General features: G+C 37.4%; 1 protein-coding gene across 1 annotated transcript; it reads right to left on the reverse strand.

The window, feature by feature from the left end:
* Nucleotides 1-3,655: 3,655 nt before the first annotated feature.
* On the reverse strand, nucleotides 3,656-20,855 carry SPATA22 (spermatogenesis associated 22). The gene is made up of 9 exons (XM_001504720.4): nucleotides 20,678-20,855; nucleotides 19,315-19,430; nucleotides 16,740-16,868; nucleotides 14,717-14,777; nucleotides 14,490-14,585; nucleotides 11,211-11,553; nucleotides 8,877-9,006; nucleotides 6,920-7,017; nucleotides 3,656-4,047 (listed from the first exon to the last, which is right to left on the reverse strand). The coding sequence occupies exons 2-9, from the start codon at nucleotides 19,355-19,357 to the stop codon at nucleotides 3,856-3,858; spliced, it is 1,092 nt and encodes a 363-aa protein (XP_001504770.1). The 5' UTR covers nucleotides 19,358-19,430; nucleotides 20,678-20,855; the 3' UTR covers nucleotides 3,656-3,855.
* Between the last annotated feature and the right edge of the window lie 112 nt (nucleotides 20,856-20,967).

The raw sequence follows: 20,967 nt of genomic DNA on the forward strand, positions 1-20,967 counted from the left end.
GTGGAATATCATGGGAAGCCAGCCTAACAGTCATACATACACAGCCTGAAAGTGTAGAGGAGTTGTTGACCCATGAGCCAACCCTTAAATAACAGGTGCTTGGAGCTGATGAATATATGCTTCCCCTGTTTTCACTAAGGTAGATGATCCTGTGACTCATTTCATCAAGACTTATTCACTCCTAGCGGTGGCCAACTCAATAAGCCACCCCAGTATTGGCTCTCTCTCTTCTTCTCTCTTTACACCCCTCTGTCACTTTTCCCAATGAGATAATATTCCCAAATTACTAGCAAACAGAACTTTGTCTCAGTCTCTGCTTTTTGGACAACCTAGGCTATAAGAGAAAGTAAGATCTCTAAACCAGCAGAGCCCAAAACTGTGACGGTGGGAAGCAAAAATTCTGTGAATACATTATTTGGCCTAATAACGAGAGAAATAAGTCATGCTACCACCCCTTGATCCCCAGATTCATGAAACCATGGCTATGGGAGAACCAGCACCATATATGGGTTCCTGGTTCAAAGTATACACCGTATTCTACACGAGAGTACACCAATCTTTCCAGATGTGACCTCCCAACCGGCACCACAACTGACTCTTTGATAGACAGTAACTGTAAAGCTAGAAAAGAACTTGCTATCATCCTCCTTTCATGTACCTTCCAAGGGATTCTTCCATCTTGATTGTTTTTTAACCTGGAGACTATCACACCCCTCCACTTACTTGCTTCACAGAGGGGTGAGCAATAGAGTTCTAAAGAATGAGAACAGGGAGAAGATATAGGGAGGAAAAGCAAGAGTTAAGATGAGTTTCAGAAGGACAAGTCTAAGGAAATAAAGAGAGAATTAAATGCATACATATGCATATATAATGTGTATATATATATAAAACAAGAAATGTGCAAGATTTTTATAAACAAATTTATAAAACTTTACTGAAAGACATGAGATCTTAATAAAAAGACATGCCATTTTCCCTAATGGGAAGATTTACTGTTATAAATATGTCTGCTCTCCCCAAAGTAATTTATAAATTTGATGCAATCCTAATCAAAACTCCAACAGGATTTTTTTTAAAAAGACTTTGAGACAATGTCTATAAGAACAGCTAAGAAATCAATCAAAAAGAGCCTTAAAAAGGCCCATGCTTGTATGTTTTATTTTCTAATAAAAATAGTATTTCAAATCAACAGGAAAATAATGTACTTTCCTTTCATCCTGAATAGTAATTCAAGAGATGGCACTGGAATAATTAGCCACCTATTTGAGAAATAAAAATAAAGTTAAACCCCCATGCCTTGCAACCTACACAAAAGTAACTTCCAAATGTATGAAAAGGCTAAATATATTAAATAAGACTACAAAAGAATAAAACACATTAAAAACCTTAGTGTAAAATTTAACTTTATTTTTTCCAGATGCTTCCCAGTGGCCCTAACACCATTTATTGAATACTCTCTGTTCTCCATGATTTCAGATGCTACCTTTATCACTAAGTTCTCTATGTGCTTGAATCATTTTTGTACTTTAAATTCTGTTCTATTGGCCTGTCTATTCACGAACCAGTACCATGTTTGGCATGAATAAATATGCCTTCCTAATATGTGTTAGTTTTAAAATATGTCTGCCATTTCTTTGACACTCTTTTCTTCCAATGGTAGAGCCTAATTCCCCTCTCCCTAAGGGTGGTCCGTTCTTAATGACTCATTTCTAACAAACAAAATGTAGTAGAAGTGGTGCTATGTGACTTCCAAGGCTAGGTTGTTAAAAGGGTAGCTTCCACCTGGCGAACTCACTATTGAATAACTGGCTCTAGGGAAGCTGGCTACCATGTAATGAGAACACTCAAGCAGCCTTTTGGAAAGACCCACATAGTAAGAAACTGAGGCCTCCTACTAACAGCAAGCACTCACTTGCCAGTCATGTGCATGAGCCACCTTGGAAATGGGTCCTCATATGAGACCCTAAGCCAGAGTTTCCCAGCCAAACCACTCCTGAAATCCTGGCCCACTGGAACTGTGAGAGATAATAAACACTTATTGTTGTAACCCACTAACTTGGGGGGTAATTAATTATGCAGCAATAGATAACTAATTTAACATGTTTAAGGCTTTACAATATCCAATAAAACTATCTTCTATTGTTCTTTTTCCGAGTTTTCCTATACTCATTTATATTTTTTGTGAGGACTTTTTAAATTTATTTTATTGCAGTAACATTGGATTATAATATTATATAACTTTCAGATGTACATCATAATATATTTCGAATTCTGTGTAGATTACGTCATGTTCACCACCCAAAGACTAATTATAATCCATCACCACACATGTGCCAAATCACCCCTTTTGCCCTCTCCCCTCCCTGCTTCCCTTTTGGTAACCACCAAACCAATCTCAGTTGCTGTGTGTGTTTGCGTTGTTCTTATCTTCTACTTATGAGTGAGACCATATGGTATTTGACTTTCTCCCTCTGACTTATTTCACTTAGCATTCATTTTTTTTATATAACCTTTAGTATCCAGCTTGGCTAATATGTGCGTGTGTGTGTGTGTGTGTGTGTGTGTATGCATGTCTGTGTATACACACAGAAAGAATTATGTGTTAAAAATTAATTTGAGAAAAATCATTTGTCTTCCTATCCAAGAGAATGATTTATTTTTCCATTTGTCCATCTTCTTTTGTGTCCTTCATTAGTAAAGTTTTGTTCATATACTTCCCACATTTATCATTTAGTCTTGGCTAGTCTTGGATATTTTTCTCTTTTTTTTCTATTTTAAATGGTATCTTTATCCATTTTACACTTTAACGGTTGTAGGTCATATAAATAACATCTACTGATGATTTCTGCATATTAGGTTTTATATTCTAGTACCTTACCAAATCATGTCATTTTTGCAGTAGTTTCTCAGTTGAGTTTCTTAGGTTTTCCCACATACAGTCATCCCTTAGTAGCTGTGGGGGATTGGTTCCAGGACTCCCGCAGATACCAAAATCCATGGATGCTTAAGTCCCTTATATAAAATGGCATAGCATTTACACATAAACTACGCACATACTCCCATACACTTTAAATCATCTCTAGATTACTTCTAATACCTAATACAATGTAAATACTGTATCGTTTAGAGAATACTAACAGGAAAAAAAACCTGTACATGTTCAATACAACCATAGATACAACCATCCTAGGCCTTTCAATCCAAGGATGCAGAACCCACTGATATGGAGGGGCAAGTGTATACAACTATATCATCTGCCAATAGCAATAACTATTATACCTCAAATTTTTCTCTTTTGTCTAATGTATTTTCCGGGTCCCAGAATATTAATTCCATAAATTCAGAGATTCTTTATTTACTTTGTTAACTGCTTTGTCTCCAACACCTGAAACAGTGTTGGCACAGAATATACGCTCACTAAATATTTGAAGTAATTAAATGAACTACACAGACTAGCAGCTCCAGTATCACGCTTAGTAACAATACTGATAGTGAGTACCCTTTTCTGGTTCCTGACTTTAGTGGGAATGTCTCTATACTTCCCCAGTAAGCTTGATGTTTGCCTTTGGGCTGACTCAAATGTATTATTACCTCGTGTTAAATAAGTATGTATCTATTCCTATTACATTGAGCATTTTTATCTGAAACGATTGTTGAATTTTAGCAAATGCACCATTTTTATAAAAACAGTAAAGTTATTTTTCAAAAACTCATTCCACATTTAAAAGGATTTAAATATTTAATTCAACAAATGAAATACAGAAAAACAGTAGCTATAAAACCATGGAGATGGTAATTTAAATAACAACAGAAAAAAGCTTTAAATTATACTATTTAAACTTCCTTTATCACTATTTAAATTTCATTCATTACATTAGTATAATACCTCATCTCAGCATCTACAGTTTTAATAAATGCTTGGAACGTTTTTTGTTCAGAAACAGATGCCGGTCTGACAGAAACACATTTGAAAATATTCTTTTTCTGGTCATAGTTTCCAACACATCTATGAACTCGACCTCTAATCAGTTTTGGAAGTTCACGATCCTGTTTTTTAAAAAACAAATATCAATAAGGTTATTTATTACTTCATCTGAATTTCAATATTTAAAACTAATAATATGATCAACTAAATATGAATCACCACAAAATGCTGCAATTCCCTCAGCTGACTTAAGGCCCCACTGCTGACAAGACCATGATAGCTACGCATATGTGGGTGCCCTGTCACAGAGGAAAGACCTTTACTTGGGTGGGTTTCTTACAAACTAGAAGGGCTTCTGACAGCTGCTTCTTAAAAGACTGAATAATTCTCAATGTAATGGCACATGAATTATTCACTTATAATGAACTGGCAGAGTTCCACTTTCAGTAGACAGCAAACTACATAGTTCAAACCAACTCTCCAGCTAAGAACAACTAGAATAGCTGACTGAAATATTTAAAAGCCTCCTCGTAGACATCAGAGAGATACTAAGGCAGTGAGAAATTACAGAGACCTCATCTGGGAGAGGAAAGGAGTCCAGAAAGGGGCCTGATATTTGGGGATGCTTTCCCCCTGAGGTCTCTGTCAATTATAGTCAAGGCAGTTGAAAGTTTGAGAAACTGAGCAGAGCTTTTGGCTCATAGGGCTGGGAGAAAAAAGTGGAGTCAGAGGCCCCAAAGGAAAAGGGATTCTGGTAACCACCCCCATCCTCACCCCAGGCTTAGAGTTGGGACCCAAAAGGGCTATGCCTTAATGGGACTAGTAAACCAGAAAAAGACCAGCAAGCATCAAATCCTCTCGATCACGAATAAAATTAAAGTATTTTGGGATTGCTTTCACTAAACAGTAATCAAAAGCTCTAACTACAAGGAAAAATATTAGCTAATTTAGCATTAGCCAAAAGGACTATATTAAAGTGAAGAATTTCCTCAAAGGCCACCATTAAGACTGAAAAAGCAAACCACGGAGTATGAGAAAATACTTGCAATGCACATAATGGACAAAGAACTTGTAACCAGAATAGTTTTTTTTAAAAGAACTCCTATAAATCAATAAGAAAAGACAAATAATTCAATAGAAAAAAAGAACAAGCGGCCTGAACGGACTTTATAAAAGATAATATCTAAATGACCAGTAAACATATAAAGTGCTCAACCTCATTAGTCACCAGGAAATTGTAGAGAAATGGGATAGTACTAAACACCCACTAAAACAGCTAAAATTAAAAAGACTGATAGTACTAAGTACTGATAAGAACGAAGAGAAACTACAACTTGCCTACACTGATTCTGAGTGTTTAAAGTGGTACAACACTTTGGAAAATTCTTTGGCAATAACTAGTGTATTAGAACATACACATGCACTATAATGCAGCAATTTTACTTCCACGTATATACCCAACAAAAATGCACGCATAGGCACAACAAGAGACATATACAAGAATGTTCACAGAGCATTATTCACAACAGCAAAAGATCTGGAAACAACTCTGATGCCCACGAACAGAAGAACGGGAAACTAAATTCTGGCATATTCATACAACATTACATTGTACATAGAAATATAAATAAGTGAACTATAGCTACATGCAACAACAGATGAATCTTACAAACATTGGTTGAGTGAAAGAAATCACACATAAAAGAAGACATACCATATGATACTATTTATATAAAGTTCAAAAACAGGCAGAATTAATTTATGATATTAAAAATCAGGATAGTGGTTACTTTTAAGTAGGAGACAGGAGGTAGTGAATGGAAGGAGGCACAAGGATACACAGGGTGACAGTAATGTTCTATGGTGACAGTAACGTTCTATTTGCCAAACTTCATAATGTTCACTTTGTGATACTTCAGACAACTGTATAGTTATGATTTGTGTACCTTTCTGTATATGTTATACTTCAATAAAAAAGTTTTCAAAAAACTTATCAGACCAGGGGAAACAATAAGCATTCAAGATATTATAGAAATTAATAACATGACAACTACTATTTCTTGATCATCTACTATGTAGCAGGCGCTATCCATTTTATCATCCAATCTCCAAAACAACCTTTCAAAGTAGGATTTAGTCTCCCCATTTTACAGATAAAAAAACTGAAGCTCAGGAAGTTTAAGCAGCTTCCTCAAGGTCATAAAGCTACTAAATGATAGCATAAAAACTGGAATCCAAGTCTTATGTCAGAAGTAAGGCCAATTTCAGAATTTTACAAAGTATGTAAGTCTTAAAAGGGCTCCAGCCTCCTTTGTCACTCCCAGCCTTCTCTGTCGCTAAGCCTCTTCCCTATATCCCAGCCCACTCTTTGCCTTCCCTCAACTTCAGAACCACTACCCTTAACCCCATCACTTATTAACTCTACACTCTGGTAATTATAAATACTTGCAGTTTCCTCTACAATCCACGCTCTCTCTTAGCTTTATTTCTTTGCATATGCTGATCTCTCACCTTAGAATGCATTCCTCCCCACTTGTTCCCCTCCCTCAACACTTTGGCTTAATTTATTAGTCCTTAAATACCTACGATAAGATCGGTTACTACATTCTTCAAAAATCTTTCCCTGATCTGCCTCATCCGTCCCATAGACTTCTGTAGCATCCTGCATATACGTCTATCATACCACAGTGTAACAGTGTAACACTTATGTAACCATCTTTCTGAGATTATAAACTGCTAGAAAGGAGGAGCCATTTACCACTTATATTCCACTTTGTATCACTTTCATCTAGCACAACGCCTGCACATAGGAGGCTCTCCATATTAGTTGAACAAATAAACAACTTTAATATCAGAACCAAAATCAAACAAAATGTTGAAAGTACTACTAAACTGTTAACAGAATTTCTACTACAACGGAATTATAGCCTGCATTTGTATGTTTTGTTAGCATAGGCTTTGCAAAGAATAGTCAAACAATACTTAAATACTCACTATTTCATAAAATATACAAGGCAGAGTATTTTTCCCATCTCTCAGAAGAAAAGTCTTTGAATAATATGGCCCAGAGGTAACAGCTGAATCAAGAACAGCTAAGCAACATCAAAATAGGGGGGAAAAATCAGTGCTGGTAAAATGCAAATAAAATTTAACAGAGAAGTTGATATTTAAATAACTACTCCCACATTAACCTCTTATAGTTTTATTTTACAACAATGAAGACATTTTAAGAGGGAAAGATATTTTTGAAACTTTTATACTAAGGAAATTTCTGGCCCTCTCCAACTTAGGAACAGATTAAATGCCAAAATTCATACAGTTGACAATAGTTGGCCATCTGAAGCTTTTTTCTTAGAATACATTCTATAGAGTGGTTAAATCCCCAGACCAGTCTATCACACTCTAGAATAATAAAATATACACATATAACAAATAAGCATCGTGGTCTAATTTTAAAAAAACATTGAATTACAATCAGAAGTCATGCCTTTGAGTCCCAATTCTCCAACTTACTAAATTGAGCAAATTACCTAACTCCTTCCAAATCTGTTTCATCTACAAAATGCAAATAATAATTCATGTTTACCTCAAGGAATTATCATGAAATGAGAGCATTACTCATTCCTTTAATAACCATCCATTTGTTTTTATAAGGTCAGCCTCCATTTCCCCTAATACTAACAGATTTTCCTTTAGGAAACTTCTCCTATGCCATTTTTAGCCATACGATTTGGATGAGATTTGTCCCCACCCCAAGATCCCAGAGTGACATGAGACTGACTTAAACCAATCAGCATATCCCATTCCCCAACTACAGAGCTCAGGGCTTCAGTGATGGGCTTGTTACCCAGCCAGAAATGATGATATGCAAGGGGTCATTTGCTGGTTTTGGGGAAAGAACCACCAGAAGAAACTATCAAAGAATGTGAGAGTGTGGTATAAGGATGTGTGGTATAGAGAACTTTGATAATCATCTTAATACCAAAAGGGAAGAGTCAGAAGTTACTGAAGAGACAACTGGAGCCTCAGGATGAAGCCAACACTGTGACAGGACAGAAAGAGGGTTACATCTCAAAAACATAATATTGGATGAAAATGTAAGCTGCATATTTTAAAACACATAGAGCAATAAAATATATATAAATTTATGAAACCAGACGTATATAGTAAAATTATAAAAGCCTGGACAGGAAAGATACCACAGTGATTATTTCTAGAGAAGAAGAAAAATGGATGGGAGTTTCAAATATATCTATAATAGAGGTACGCGGATGTTTATTATATTCTCTATACTTTTCTGTATGTTTAGAATATTTCATAATTCAAATTAAACGTTTATTTTATTTAAACTAAGGAAAAATGAGTTTTGAATCTCTACTTCTTACTGGTTTACCTCTTTATTCTAGGTAAAATCAAATTCCAGAAACATTCTGCAAAACTCTCCCTCTTTTAAATATTAATTTAGAAAACAGATTAATTGTAGAGTGTTTACTCACATCAGTAAGGGATTCTTTACAAATGTTTTTTCAAAATATTTAAAATATGATTTAATTTATCTACTGGATTTAGTGTAATATAGTAGAAAGAACACTAGATTGAGAATAAAGAGATGTGGATTCTAGATCCATTTCTACTGCTAACTAGCCAAGTGATTTCACTCAAGTCTATTTTAATTATTTGCCCCATTTCCTCATGTACCTCAAGGGTTGAGTTAGATAGATACTTGTAAGAATCTTCCCAGGTGTAACACTACAAATCAGAAGAACAGTACCACAATTAACCAGATACATTTTAAATCAGACAGACCCAGGACCTGAAAAAGATCCTAATAAACCACAATCTCCTTTTGAAAAATTTTATTTTTCTTTAATATCCCTTATGTATTCCTATTTACATTCAAAAATATTATCCAAATAGTATTAATAAAGTATTTTTGAAGTATTATACCTACCCAATATTTCAAAAAGAAGTACAGTTTTCTGTGCATGTTCACGCCAGTACTTCATGCTTTCAATAACTGCAGATACAATTCTTAAAGAATTATCTTTTTCCTTAAGCTTTAACTGATATAATGTGGTTTCCTTTTGAAAAAAAACATAGCATTAGAAAAACCTTTCATTTTTTTCATCATACTCTTTCACTTTCTATGTAAAGATTCTAGGTCTTTATAATAGGCAAATGTGTAAATGTATAAAAAGAACTAATGAAAATTTTAGTACAGTTACTCTCTAAAATTAAAGTCATCATTAGCACTTTATAGGAGAAGAAATTAGGATGCACCTAGAGACAATCAAGAAGAAAATTATTTATATGGGCATTCATTCATCCATTAGTTCAATCATCGAATATTTTTAAAGTATCAATGTGCCAAGCCCATGATAAACACAAGTGAGTAAAACACAACTCCTTCCGCTAATGTGCTCCCACTCTAGGAGGGAAGCCAGATATACTCATTCACTCATTCCAAAAGTATTTACTGGCAACTACTATGTGCCAAATATATCTACCCTCATAGATTTTGCAGTCTATTGAGAGATTCAGGAAAAAAACAAATAACACATAATAGAATTTCAGGAATTGATATATCCTATACCTAAGAAAAACAGGATAAAAGGATAAAGAAAGACAGAGACTATTATTTCAGATGGGTTGTTGAGTGAGTACTAAGGGAAAGCATATGTAAAGGCCCTGAGATGGGAATGTGTTCGTATTTTGAAAGATCAACTAAGAATACAGTGTGCTAAAATACTAATTGGTGAGAGGGGGCCCTTTGCTTTGTGAAGGGGGTGGTGAAAGTGAAAGAACACTTGCTGGGACACTTTTTTCTGACTACAATTACCCTCCCTCCTCCTCTTCCTCCTTAACCAAAATATGAATGTGTCTCGTTGAGGACTACTTAGATAGTGAGCCACTTTTTGCTAAGATGACTATGTCATATCATTCTAGTGTATAAGGAAACATAAGGTTGAGAACCACTGTGAAATATGCTCTATTAGTCAGATTTCCAGCCAAAAAAAAAAAAACAAAAACACCAGAATTTACCCCAGATGGCTTAATGAAAAGACTGCTTACAGGTGTATGGGCAGAACAAACACAGGGTACTTAAGCAGTCAAAGACTAACGATAGTAAGAAATTTCTACCACTCCTAGGCTAAAAGGACAAGGGGAGGAAATGAAACTAACAAGCCTGTGAAAGCTGGGCTCATGGAGGCTGTATCATACAGGGACACAGCTACTGCGTGAGAAACAATATTTAAGCAGGGAGGGAACGGAAAAACCCAACCTCTCCCCCCAGCTTCTGATGTCCTGCCAGTGACTGTCACTGGCTGACCCTTAACAGAAGCCAGCTAAGGGCTGAGATTCCAGCCTTAAGGGATCCCAGGGTGATGCATTAGGTAGGACCATTCAGCCTTCCAGAACACAGAGAGTGGCAGAGCGTAAAGAATCTATTGGGCCAGGAGGAAAGGCAGGCAAGATAGAGAACACCCGGTACACATAAGATATAAAAGACATTTACAAAGAACAATTAGAAGAAGTGGAGAGAGGAAGTAAGGCTGAGGTACAGGGAAGAATATCAACCAAAGCAGAGTTGTATTAGAGAGTATATCACGTTTAGAGAATTGTGAAGAGTTTGAAATGGCTAGTGCACTGGAGAATTAGTAGAATAGAATATGAAGCTGGAAAAGTAAAATAAGACCAGATTATAGAGCAGAGGTCAGCAAACTATGGCCTGTGGTCCAAATCTAACCTGTTGCCTTGTTTTCATACACTTCTACTGGAACACAACCACACCCATTCATTTATGTATTGTCTATGGCTGCTTTCAAGCTACAACAGCAGAGCTGAGTGGTATAGTTGAATAGTTACAAGAGAGACAATATGGCCCATGAAGCCAAAAATATTTACTATCCACCCCTTTACAGAAAAAGTTTGCTGACTGCTGTTACAAGAAACTTAGACTGACACATGAAGAGCTTGGAGAATTTCTGCAAGCCATGATTAACTGTCATCATCTCAATAATTAGAAAACAGTGAAATCCAGAACCCAGTAATACAATCTAAAGCAACTATGGAATAGAATCGCCATTCACCAGCTATCAGAAAATATTTTGGAAACGACCATTCATCTACTCCAATGGAACTGGCTATTTGTGCTGATCAAGTAATACATGCCATGGAATTGATTTCAAATGCTCTTATCGCTGTAACTTTCTAAATACTTATTTATCTCATATTTTAAAATGTAAATATAAAAAATGTAAATAATTTATATTTAAAAGTTTACCTTGAGAGTATTTTCTTCTGGAATATCATCCAACATCTTCTTCTTAACTTGATTTTGCTGAAAATTGGGCTTAAATGCCTGTAATGCACTGTTTTGGTCTAGACCTCTCATTGTGGAGCCTGATTTTCTTGATGAATGTGTTTGTCTGAGTGCTTCAGTTTCTCTTTTGTGAGATAAGTTAGGAGGTTCAGATATTCTTAACTGTTTCTGTTGTTGAGCTCCCAATCTCACTGGACAAGAATTTATCCCATCATTTTCCATTAGGTTTGTTCTTCTACATTGAGGCTTAAAATCATTTCTATCCCAAGTTTTCAAGCCAGTATTTTTGTTGGCATCTCTGTAGCTGTAATAAGTTTTTTGTAAAATTAGTATTAGTTTTTGTTTCTATATACTTTTTCTAATTAAAAGAAAATAATGAAAATTTGCATTTACATGGTAATCTGTGGTTTATAAACTACTTTGTAACTACCGACTAGTCAGAAATTCCAAATACATCATCACAACAACCCTACAATATATTATACCTCTCTTTCCAGCTGAGGAAACTGAGCCTTAGGGAGGAAGTAACTTGCCCGAAGTCACATAGCAAGTTACTGACAATCCAGAACCCAGAGAACCCCAGTCTCCCCACTCAGAGTCCAGTGCTATAAAGTATATTTTTAAACTATACAAGCCTTCATATGACAGTGGTTGTCTCCAAGTGGTAAGATTCTGAGGACCTCTGCTTACTTCTTTATACATTTATTTTAAAATTTCCTACAAAGTAAAATTTTAAAAAATTAAACTATGGCTTGTTGGTGATTTTAAATCACAAGGAGACTAAATATAAGGAAGGTATATAGCTATTTGATTAGAAATTTTGTACTTTTACTATGTAGCTTAAAAGCCCTACTTATGAATCTGCTGCAGCATTTTACTAACTACATTAATCTAAGTGAGTTGTATCAGCTGATCAGAACACAAGGTTAATAAAATCAAAAGCGTAATTTCTGAGCAGGCTAGTTAAGAGTTCCACAGGAAAAAACTAGCCCAAGTCACAAATTCTTATTTCTGAATAACTTTCCCGAAAATACCACAAGTACCACAAGAAGGCACACAATACAACCCATCCCTTGTTAGGAAAAACCCAAAAAAAGGTCTAGGTTCCCTAGTAACGAGGAACAAATTCAGACTGTATGGAGCCTTAACCTGGTATAATTTGAGGAGTCTTCTTAAGTAAATTAGGTACAAAATCAGCTATGAAAATAATGAGAAATCACAAATAATTACAAAATTTAAAAAGTTGATAAATGCCACAAACATCACAAGACCCAGGAAAAAATATTATTAGGATTATTATTAACTGCCTGATACACCTCTATAAGACTTTTTTCCTACATTGATCACCTCTTCATATGACAGTATTTTTTTTTCGTGTCTTAAAGATTATATTTTTTTTCCTTTTTCTCCCCAAAGCCCCCCAGTACATAGTTGTATATTCTTCGTTGTGGGTCCTTCTAGTTGTGGCATGTGGGACGCTGCCTCAGCGTGGTTTGCTGAGCAGTGCCGTGTCCGCGCCCAGGATTCAAATCAACGAAACACTGGGCCACCTGCAGCGGAGCACGTGAACTTAACCACTCGGCCACGGGGCCAGCCCCTTTATGGCAGTAATTTTATTTTTCAATAGAGGGAATAGGAATTTTCTTTTTGCTTTCTCATAGCCATGGAAATTCTTTTATTATTCATAGTTTAGGAAACTTTCTTTCAGCTTCACAAGTGCTTATTAGTAACAGCACATCTGCAACTTCCTCCAACATTTTGCTCAAGAGGTGTTCCTAGCCTGGAGACCAGCGCTGGGAGAACTGCAGTCCTTTGATCTTGCGGGGTGTGCCCACACACAAGATGCTGCTTCAGCAGCCGATCCAACTAAGCTCAACATCCCAAGCAGACCGTGAAGCCTCAGTTGTAGTGGCTCCTGAGCAGGGCAGGGAGCAGTGTCTCCCTGAGATTCTTCTCAAGGACAGGCTGTTCTTAGGGCCAGATGGATGTGAAGTTACAGCCTAGATTCTAAATCTAAGCATAGAACCAGTTAAAAGATCTTCAACAGATTTCCAACTACCTACCTAGGTTTTCAAATGTTTTCTGCTTCTGGATTTTCTGTTATATTCCAACCGTCTGGTATAGATCATCTATTATTTCAAACTGGAATATCCAATTCTGGCTTCCTGTCCAGATTACAATGTTACCTCATTCTCTGACTAATGCCCGTCAGAACGGATTTCCTCCTAGCACCTGCAGCTGGAATTGTGTCTCAAAGAACCACCTCAAACCACTGAATAGGTCCAGCTTCAAGCCCTGGTCCTGAAGAAAGTTTCTGACTGGTCTTGAAGAAACTAGCGTGAGTGATAATGTCAAAACTAATTTTTTAAAAATAAAAATATTGTTTTGATGTATTAACCACTTTATTAAAAGTTTGCCCCTTTTAAAAAAATATAGTATCTTTATCTAATAAAAGTAAGGGTAATATTAACTTCAAAGAGCTGTTGTAAGGATCATTAAGATATTCATGCACTAAACAATGATTGATATACATGTTTGCTGTTGTTTCTCCAATACTTTGTTCTCAAAATTATTTCCTTCAGTAGTTGCCACTTAGCCAAGAATACTAAAATCCAACCTAAAAAATAATCCATGTTGTTTTTCTATCTATTCATTTTTTTCATAATCTTTAGGCATTACACTTAGATCCTCATGGCAATGACCCAGAAGTACCCTCACCATCTTCCTTGATGGTCCTCTTCATTTCTTGAGGCCCTACCACTGCAGATGCCCATGGATTTTCCTCTCCATCTTTCTGTCTTATTCCATTCTATTTACCTTGGAGCTGACTGTCTTACTGGGGTAAGACTGAGCATTCTATTTTTAAATATAGCCAACATCAAGATACAGTTATATTCCTGACTCTTTACTATTGCCACTTGGATCATTAATGATCAATAGCAAAATCAACTCATGCTGATAAGTATCAACAGAAATTTCATTATAACATGAAGAATTCTTTGGAAACATAATCACTGCTAAATTTACCTATTTTCAAAGTTTTAACTATCACGTTCTCCTAACTTCTTTTATAAAACATAGCTAATATTGCTGTAGTTAGTTATTAAGTATAGAAATTTCCTAAATGTAATTCTGTCTGAGAAAAGAGGAAGAGATGGAGGAGGAGGGAGGAGAGGAGAGGAAGAGAGGGGAAGGAGAAGAAGGAATAGAAGAAGAAAGAGAAATCGTAAGTAGACTCACCTCCAATCACTCTTGCTCCTTTCAGTATTTGACTGAATAGACGTAGACACAAAATCTTGATTTCTCAGGGGATGAGAAACTGAATGTGGTGCTTGCCTTTCAAGGAAACAAGTCTTATTAAATATTAATAGTTTGTTCCCAAATTGAGAAATGTAAAATATACATAGAAGAATAATATCAGTCAGTAACAGACACACACATTTATTGGTGTATATTTTTCCACATACCCTGTGTTCATTGCTTTCGTTAAAGGAGGCAACTCTGGATTCATAGCGTCCCAGGCCCAATCTCAAAAGATATAAATAGCATAGATAAAAGTAATATAGGTAGCATCTTTTAAAATAATTATTTCATATTTATTTAATTTGGGGAGTTGAAAGCTTGAAGAAGAAAAGAACTTAAAGATATGGATTTATTCTTCAACAGCAGTTTGTGGTGGAACTTTTCACGGCCTGCCTTATTAATTTTTATCTTTCTTCCCCAATGTATTTTAAGCAAAGGTAATAGTTTAATTTGTATCTTTTCCACAATCAATCCTAATGTAGTACCTTATACTTTATAATATGAATTCAGCATAATCAATGTTTCTTAAACTTTTTTGATCCCAACCCACAGCAAGAAATACATCATAACTCAGAACATATATATGCTCGGTGTCCATGCATGTGTGTGTGTGTGTGAGAGAGAGAGACAGAGACAGAGACAGAGACAAAGACAGAGAGAGACAAAGAAAGAGAGAGAGGAGGGAATATAAAATTTCACCATCAATTTTTACCCTTACTATATGTGATATACTGATATTTTCTATTCTATTCTACTCTATTCTCTTCTATTTCTTTTTTTAAAAGACTGGTTGTTTCCCAATGTGACTAATCGATCAAGACAAAAATTTGAAAAACACTGATCTACTCCTATCTCTTACCAATATAAGAACCTTATTATATCTCTGACAGATAGTAATCCCAGTCAGAGCTTGGAGAGTTCAATATTTCAGGAGGATGCACGCTTCCCTCAGGAGTAGCTCAAACTGTTGTTATTTTTCAAGGTTAACATTTATGCTACCTATAAAAATATTTCAAATGGTAGGGAATTTTTTAAATGGCAGAGGATGCCAGATAAATGCCCACTTACGCACATCTATGTGAACTTTTCATTTTTTAACCATAAAAGTGGGAATAATATGAAATTCATACTTCAAATTCCTCAAATATGGAAGAAAACAAAATAATTATAGATTTAGAAGTAGATTAAGGTCTATAGTGGCACACTGGATGGAATTAACAATACAAGTATTGATATATATATATATAACATATAATATATATATAAAGAGACTTTAAAATTTTAGTTGCATATGATCCTATTAAAGATTTTTTAAATGTGCCCCCAAAAATGTAAATGTATATAATCAGCATGAACCAAGTATATTTCAGAATGTCTGTCTGGTTATGCCTTCTTCTGGAAAGAAGCAAAAAGTCAGCAAACATTAAGAGCTCCCAGCACCCACTACCATAGCTAACTGTTTCAGGGATGAGAGGCCTAACTATAAAGCTAAACCAAGATTTTGGTGACCTCACTTAAAAAGACGAGCTGGACCAGAAGACCTCTGCCTCTAGAATTTGAATCAAGAGATCCAGAGGGGAGTCAACAATGGACTCTGAGAACTAGGACTAAAAGGTTATGTTAACTCCCAGCAAGGGCAAGTTAGTTCATGTGCTAGCTGAAGCTATAAGAAGCCAACTGGATGAGAGAATAAAGAGCCAAGGAACAAAGACAGGCAAAAATGGTACAAGAAGAGAAAAAAGACTAGGGCGAAGCACCAGAAATTCCCGGGCTTGTACTTCCTAAGGTCTGTTTTCTTCCATTTTTCCTGTGTTCCCGTGCACACTTATCCCTATTCCTGAGGCAACCTGAGTTTCCATATTCTTTACCACCAAATATGTAAGTCACAATATACATTGTGTGTCTTGAAAAAGAAAAAAAAATCTTTACAACGTACATTACTACTTCATTAGAACAAAGCCCCCAGATCTAAGATACTCCATTTAAATGCTAAGCCACCCTTGTAGACAAGGAAACTCAAACTACTGTACTGGAATGTTCAGAAAGAGCCAAGTAATCCCTATATTTGGAGAGTGGAAAGAATTTTTTAAAAAAAAAGCTTTCTATTTCCATCATAATAAAATAGAAATGGTAATTTGCTATAATCCTAGTTCTTATTCTCTGAAAATTTTCACCTTATTTTCTTACCTGTTGGTAAAGGAGGGAAATCATAACTGTCAGAAGCAGTACTGATACCTGGATCATTTTTAAGTGGATTGGAGGTTAATGGCTGTCTATTCCGTTTTTTCTGATTGAACAACGGTACAGGCAAACAGCCTAAAGTGAACGTGCCAATAAATTAGTACATAATAGGTAAATGGATCTAATTATAGAATAATTACTAGCACATAATAATATACAACTTGTCTACTTCTATATGTCAATTTTATATTTATTATAGATATATTTTTATATCTTTGGATTGATTGTTATATTCTCTTTTTAAGATCCTGGATAGCCTCATTTGTCTCTCTAAAAACACCTCCTTGTTCTACGTTAACATTGCCTTAATTCCTCATTTGAAAGTAATTCCCATCTTCTCCCTTACCTCCCAACTCTTTCCAAATCCACTTTTTGTTTTCCTCATTCCCCTCCTGTGCTTGCCTATTACCTTATCAATTGGAGAAGACCCTTCAAGTACAATAGAGGTGAGAGAGAACCAAACTTTGACCCATGCTTTCCAAAACCCCAACCACTCTTTGGACTATGGTAGCATACCCTTTAAGGCCACAGTTTTCAAACTTTAGCTAGACTAAATTTATCTGGAATTGTGCTTAACATGCTAGTTCCTAGACCCTACTCTCACAAATTTTATTTCAATAGATTTGGTTTAAAAGCCAAAACTCTGCAATTTTTGGGGGGGAGGGGGTGCTGGTTGGTAAGGAAGATTGGCCCTGAGCTAACATCTGTTGCCAATCTTCTTTTTTTTGCTTGAGGAAGATTGACGCTGAGCTAACACCTGTAACAATCTTCCTCTACTTTGTATGTGGGATGCTGCCACAACATGGCTTGATGAGCAGTGTGTGTAGGTCCACACCCAGGCTGGACGTGCAAACCCCGGGCTGCCAAAGCAGAGCGCACAAACTTAACCACATGCCACCAGGCCAGTCTCCAAAACTCTGCAGGTTTAACAAGTACTCCTCATGTCTGTAATGCATATTTTCTGTGGATCATTCTGAGAATGCCTTAGAGTGATAATATCCAATGCAAATGCGAATAAAAACTACCTCCAAACCCTCCAGATGGGAGATCTTGGATCTCAAGTCAAACCAAAAGTCAGAATTTATAAACACTAAAACTAGAAGGGATCTCAAAGGAAAAAGAAGTCCAAAATGCTTGCACATTGCCACAGTGGAAGAACCTAGATAGGACCCAGGCTTCCTAAATCTCAGTTCAGACATCTTGCCACCATACCATACTCTAGGTGGTCCATCAACACTTGTACTACGGGAGAACATACACTCTGTGAAAACTCTCTGATGAAAGTCTGGGAAAATGATGTGTGCTCTGGAGTCAGACTGCCTGGGTTTTAATTACAACTTCAAAGTACGTTTGAATTACAACTTCTAAGCATAAACTTGGGCAATTTCCTTAAACTTGTTGTGCCAAAATGACATATACTGAGAGACAGGATAATATAGTGATTAGGAGCATGGACCCTTGAGCCAGATTCCTAGGTTCAAATACTGGTTCTGCCACTTCATAAGTTACTTATTTAACCTCTTTATGTCGCAGTTTCCCATTTGGAAAACAGGAACAGTAATACAGTCAAGCACCGCATGATGACATTTTGGTCAACAACGGGCTGCATATACGACAGTGGTCCCACAAGATTAGGACCATATAGCCCAGGTGTGTAGTAGGCTAGACCATCTAGGTTAGTGTAAGTACACTCTAGGATGTTTGCATGATGACAAAATCGCCTAACAACACATTCCTCAGAATGTATCCCCATCCTTAAGCAACGTATGACTGTAATAATACCTATCTCAGAGGGTTGGTGTAAGGATTAAATAAATTAATGCATATAATTAAATGTCTAGAATGCAGCACATCCACCACAAATGATAGCTATTACCATCTTCATTGTCATTCTCATCATTCCCCTGGTTCTCTTACTCTTGCCCTCTGTCCTTTAACTAACAAATTAGGAAAGCAGGGGAAATGGCAGGGGAAGCGGTTAGGGAGACAGAAGTGATTCTGGAATTTTTTTTTTTTTTTTGGTGTGTGCGCGTGAGGAAGATACACCCTGAGCTAACATCTGTGCCAATCTTCCTCTATTTTATGTGGGATGCTGCTATAGCGTGGCTTGACGGGTGATGCTAGATCCATACCGGGATCTGAACCCACGAACCCTGGACCTCTAAAGCAGAGCGTGCGAACTTAACCATTATGCAACCAGGCCAGCCCCTGGAGATATTTTAAATAAGTCAGTCACAAGTACAAATACAAATATATCTATTTCTTTGTTTTCAGCTTAAAAGCACAGAACAAGTACATAGGTTTGCAGAGTAAATCCAGCAAAGTGTGATTTTACTCTTACCTCTACACCAAATGTTTTGCCTTAAGTAAGTTATTTTATTTCCTTGGACCTAAAAAGTAAAGAGGCTAGACTACATGTGCAGTCTTTTTAAAAGTTCCTTCCAAAATGTTCCATCTAAAAACTACAGAGGCTTTACATGGTATTTACAAAATATAGAAAAATTTAAACGTTGTTCCATACCTGCTGTACTTCGAGTTGAACTTTCATTTAGGTTTCTCTTCATTTCCTTCACTATCAAAGACTGTCACTTTTTCTTACACGCTCCCAATTTACAACATGAAGTTGTCTGGCTAAACCTTCAAAGAAAGAAACGTGAGACTCACAGTCTATCAACAGCAAAATCTAATTCTTAACCTGGTATCCACCGGATTCATGGTTCAAAACCTGATCATGCAAACACTTCATGGAGTCCTTTGCTTTATGAGGAAGAATTCACAACATAACCCATCTTTGCAACTCTGTTCGAAATAAGTGAGGACTAAGGTGGCTACCACGCTGCTTCCTAAACACGTGCGGATTTTCACGCGGTCTATGTCATTTATTTCAGAATCAAGGAGCCACAACGAGAATAATTCTGAACCAGATCCATAAAGAGGGAAACGGACGACGACACCGGCAATCCTACATGCCTGCAAGGCCAGGGGGGAGACACGGCGGAACCGGCCATGTGACAACACGCTCGGCGCCTCACTTTAAAACACTGTGCCTGCCGATCCCTTAACATCCAGAATAATCGGAATCACAAGTTTCCACTCAGTTTCTACAGCTTCAACAGGTAAAACAAGTTTTTTCTGTACAACCGAATTGCTGTTGCAAATTTTTCCCTGTTTATTTTGCCTCCTAATCTATTTCAATCCCAATTGAATTCAACAAACACCTGTGGCGTGAAAAAGCAAGAAACAAACCTAAACGAGACCATTTCTGCTCCCAAGTTCACTACCCAGCGAGGCGGGCAGACACGAACGCAACTAAGTATGAATGCAGATCATACTGAGGTGAATATTAATTTCCAAAATCGCTTATGGAATGGCACAGGGGAAACATAAGGGCAGGGGCGGCCTCTGCCTTGTTTCCCTATCGTGGGCTTGAAGCTGGAGACAGCAGGCCCTTCTCGAAAACGCTCCTGACGCCATTTCAGTAACCGAAACAGACGTGACGCAACTTCTCAGCACAGAAATAGCAACGCAACTCGCTGCCTAAACCCACAGGGGGCCTCGGCGGCCGTTACGTTTCCGGGGATCAAGCAAACAAAATAAACACAAGTGTAACATCCCCCCTGGCCCGCTGAGCCTGCGGCCGGGACTCTGAGTGCACCCCACCCCAGCTTCCAATTAGACTTGAATGGCCACAGAGCCCGTTGCCTCACACGGAGGCCCGGAGGCCCATTTCGGCCCCTCGCTGGAGGGGGGCAGGGGCTCCAGTCAGAGCTCATGTCTCTTCCAACCATCCCTCCTGACCCAGAGACGGGGGGGGGGGGGGCAGTTCAGTAACTAAAAACAACAGCCTTTCCCTTCTTGACCCGCCTGCCGACACGACACGCAACTTTAACCCTTAGGCTCCCTCGACTCGCTCAACCGTCGCCGCTGCGACAGCCCAGTCAGCTACCGCCGCCTCCCCACCTCCGGAAAAGCGCGGGAAGTCGAGCGTGCGCATGCGCGCCTGCCCAGCCAGCCCACCGCGCAAGCGCAGGGGCCACGGCCTTGGGGCTTGGGCTCAGTGACAGAAAGAGGTGCGGCAGCTCTCGCAGGGACGCTGACGTGAACGTGCTTCCCCTCGCGTTCTCGCGCTCTGAGGGACGCGGTGCGGGGATGGTCTACCTCCTTAGAGCTTTGC

The sequence above is a fragment of the Equus caballus genome, chromosome 11 (genome assembly GCF_041296265.1).
Source record: "Equus caballus isolate H_3958 breed thoroughbred chromosome 11, TB-T2T, whole genome shotgun sequence".
NCBI lineage: Eukaryota > Metazoa > Chordata > Mammalia > Perissodactyla > Equidae > Equus > Equus caballus.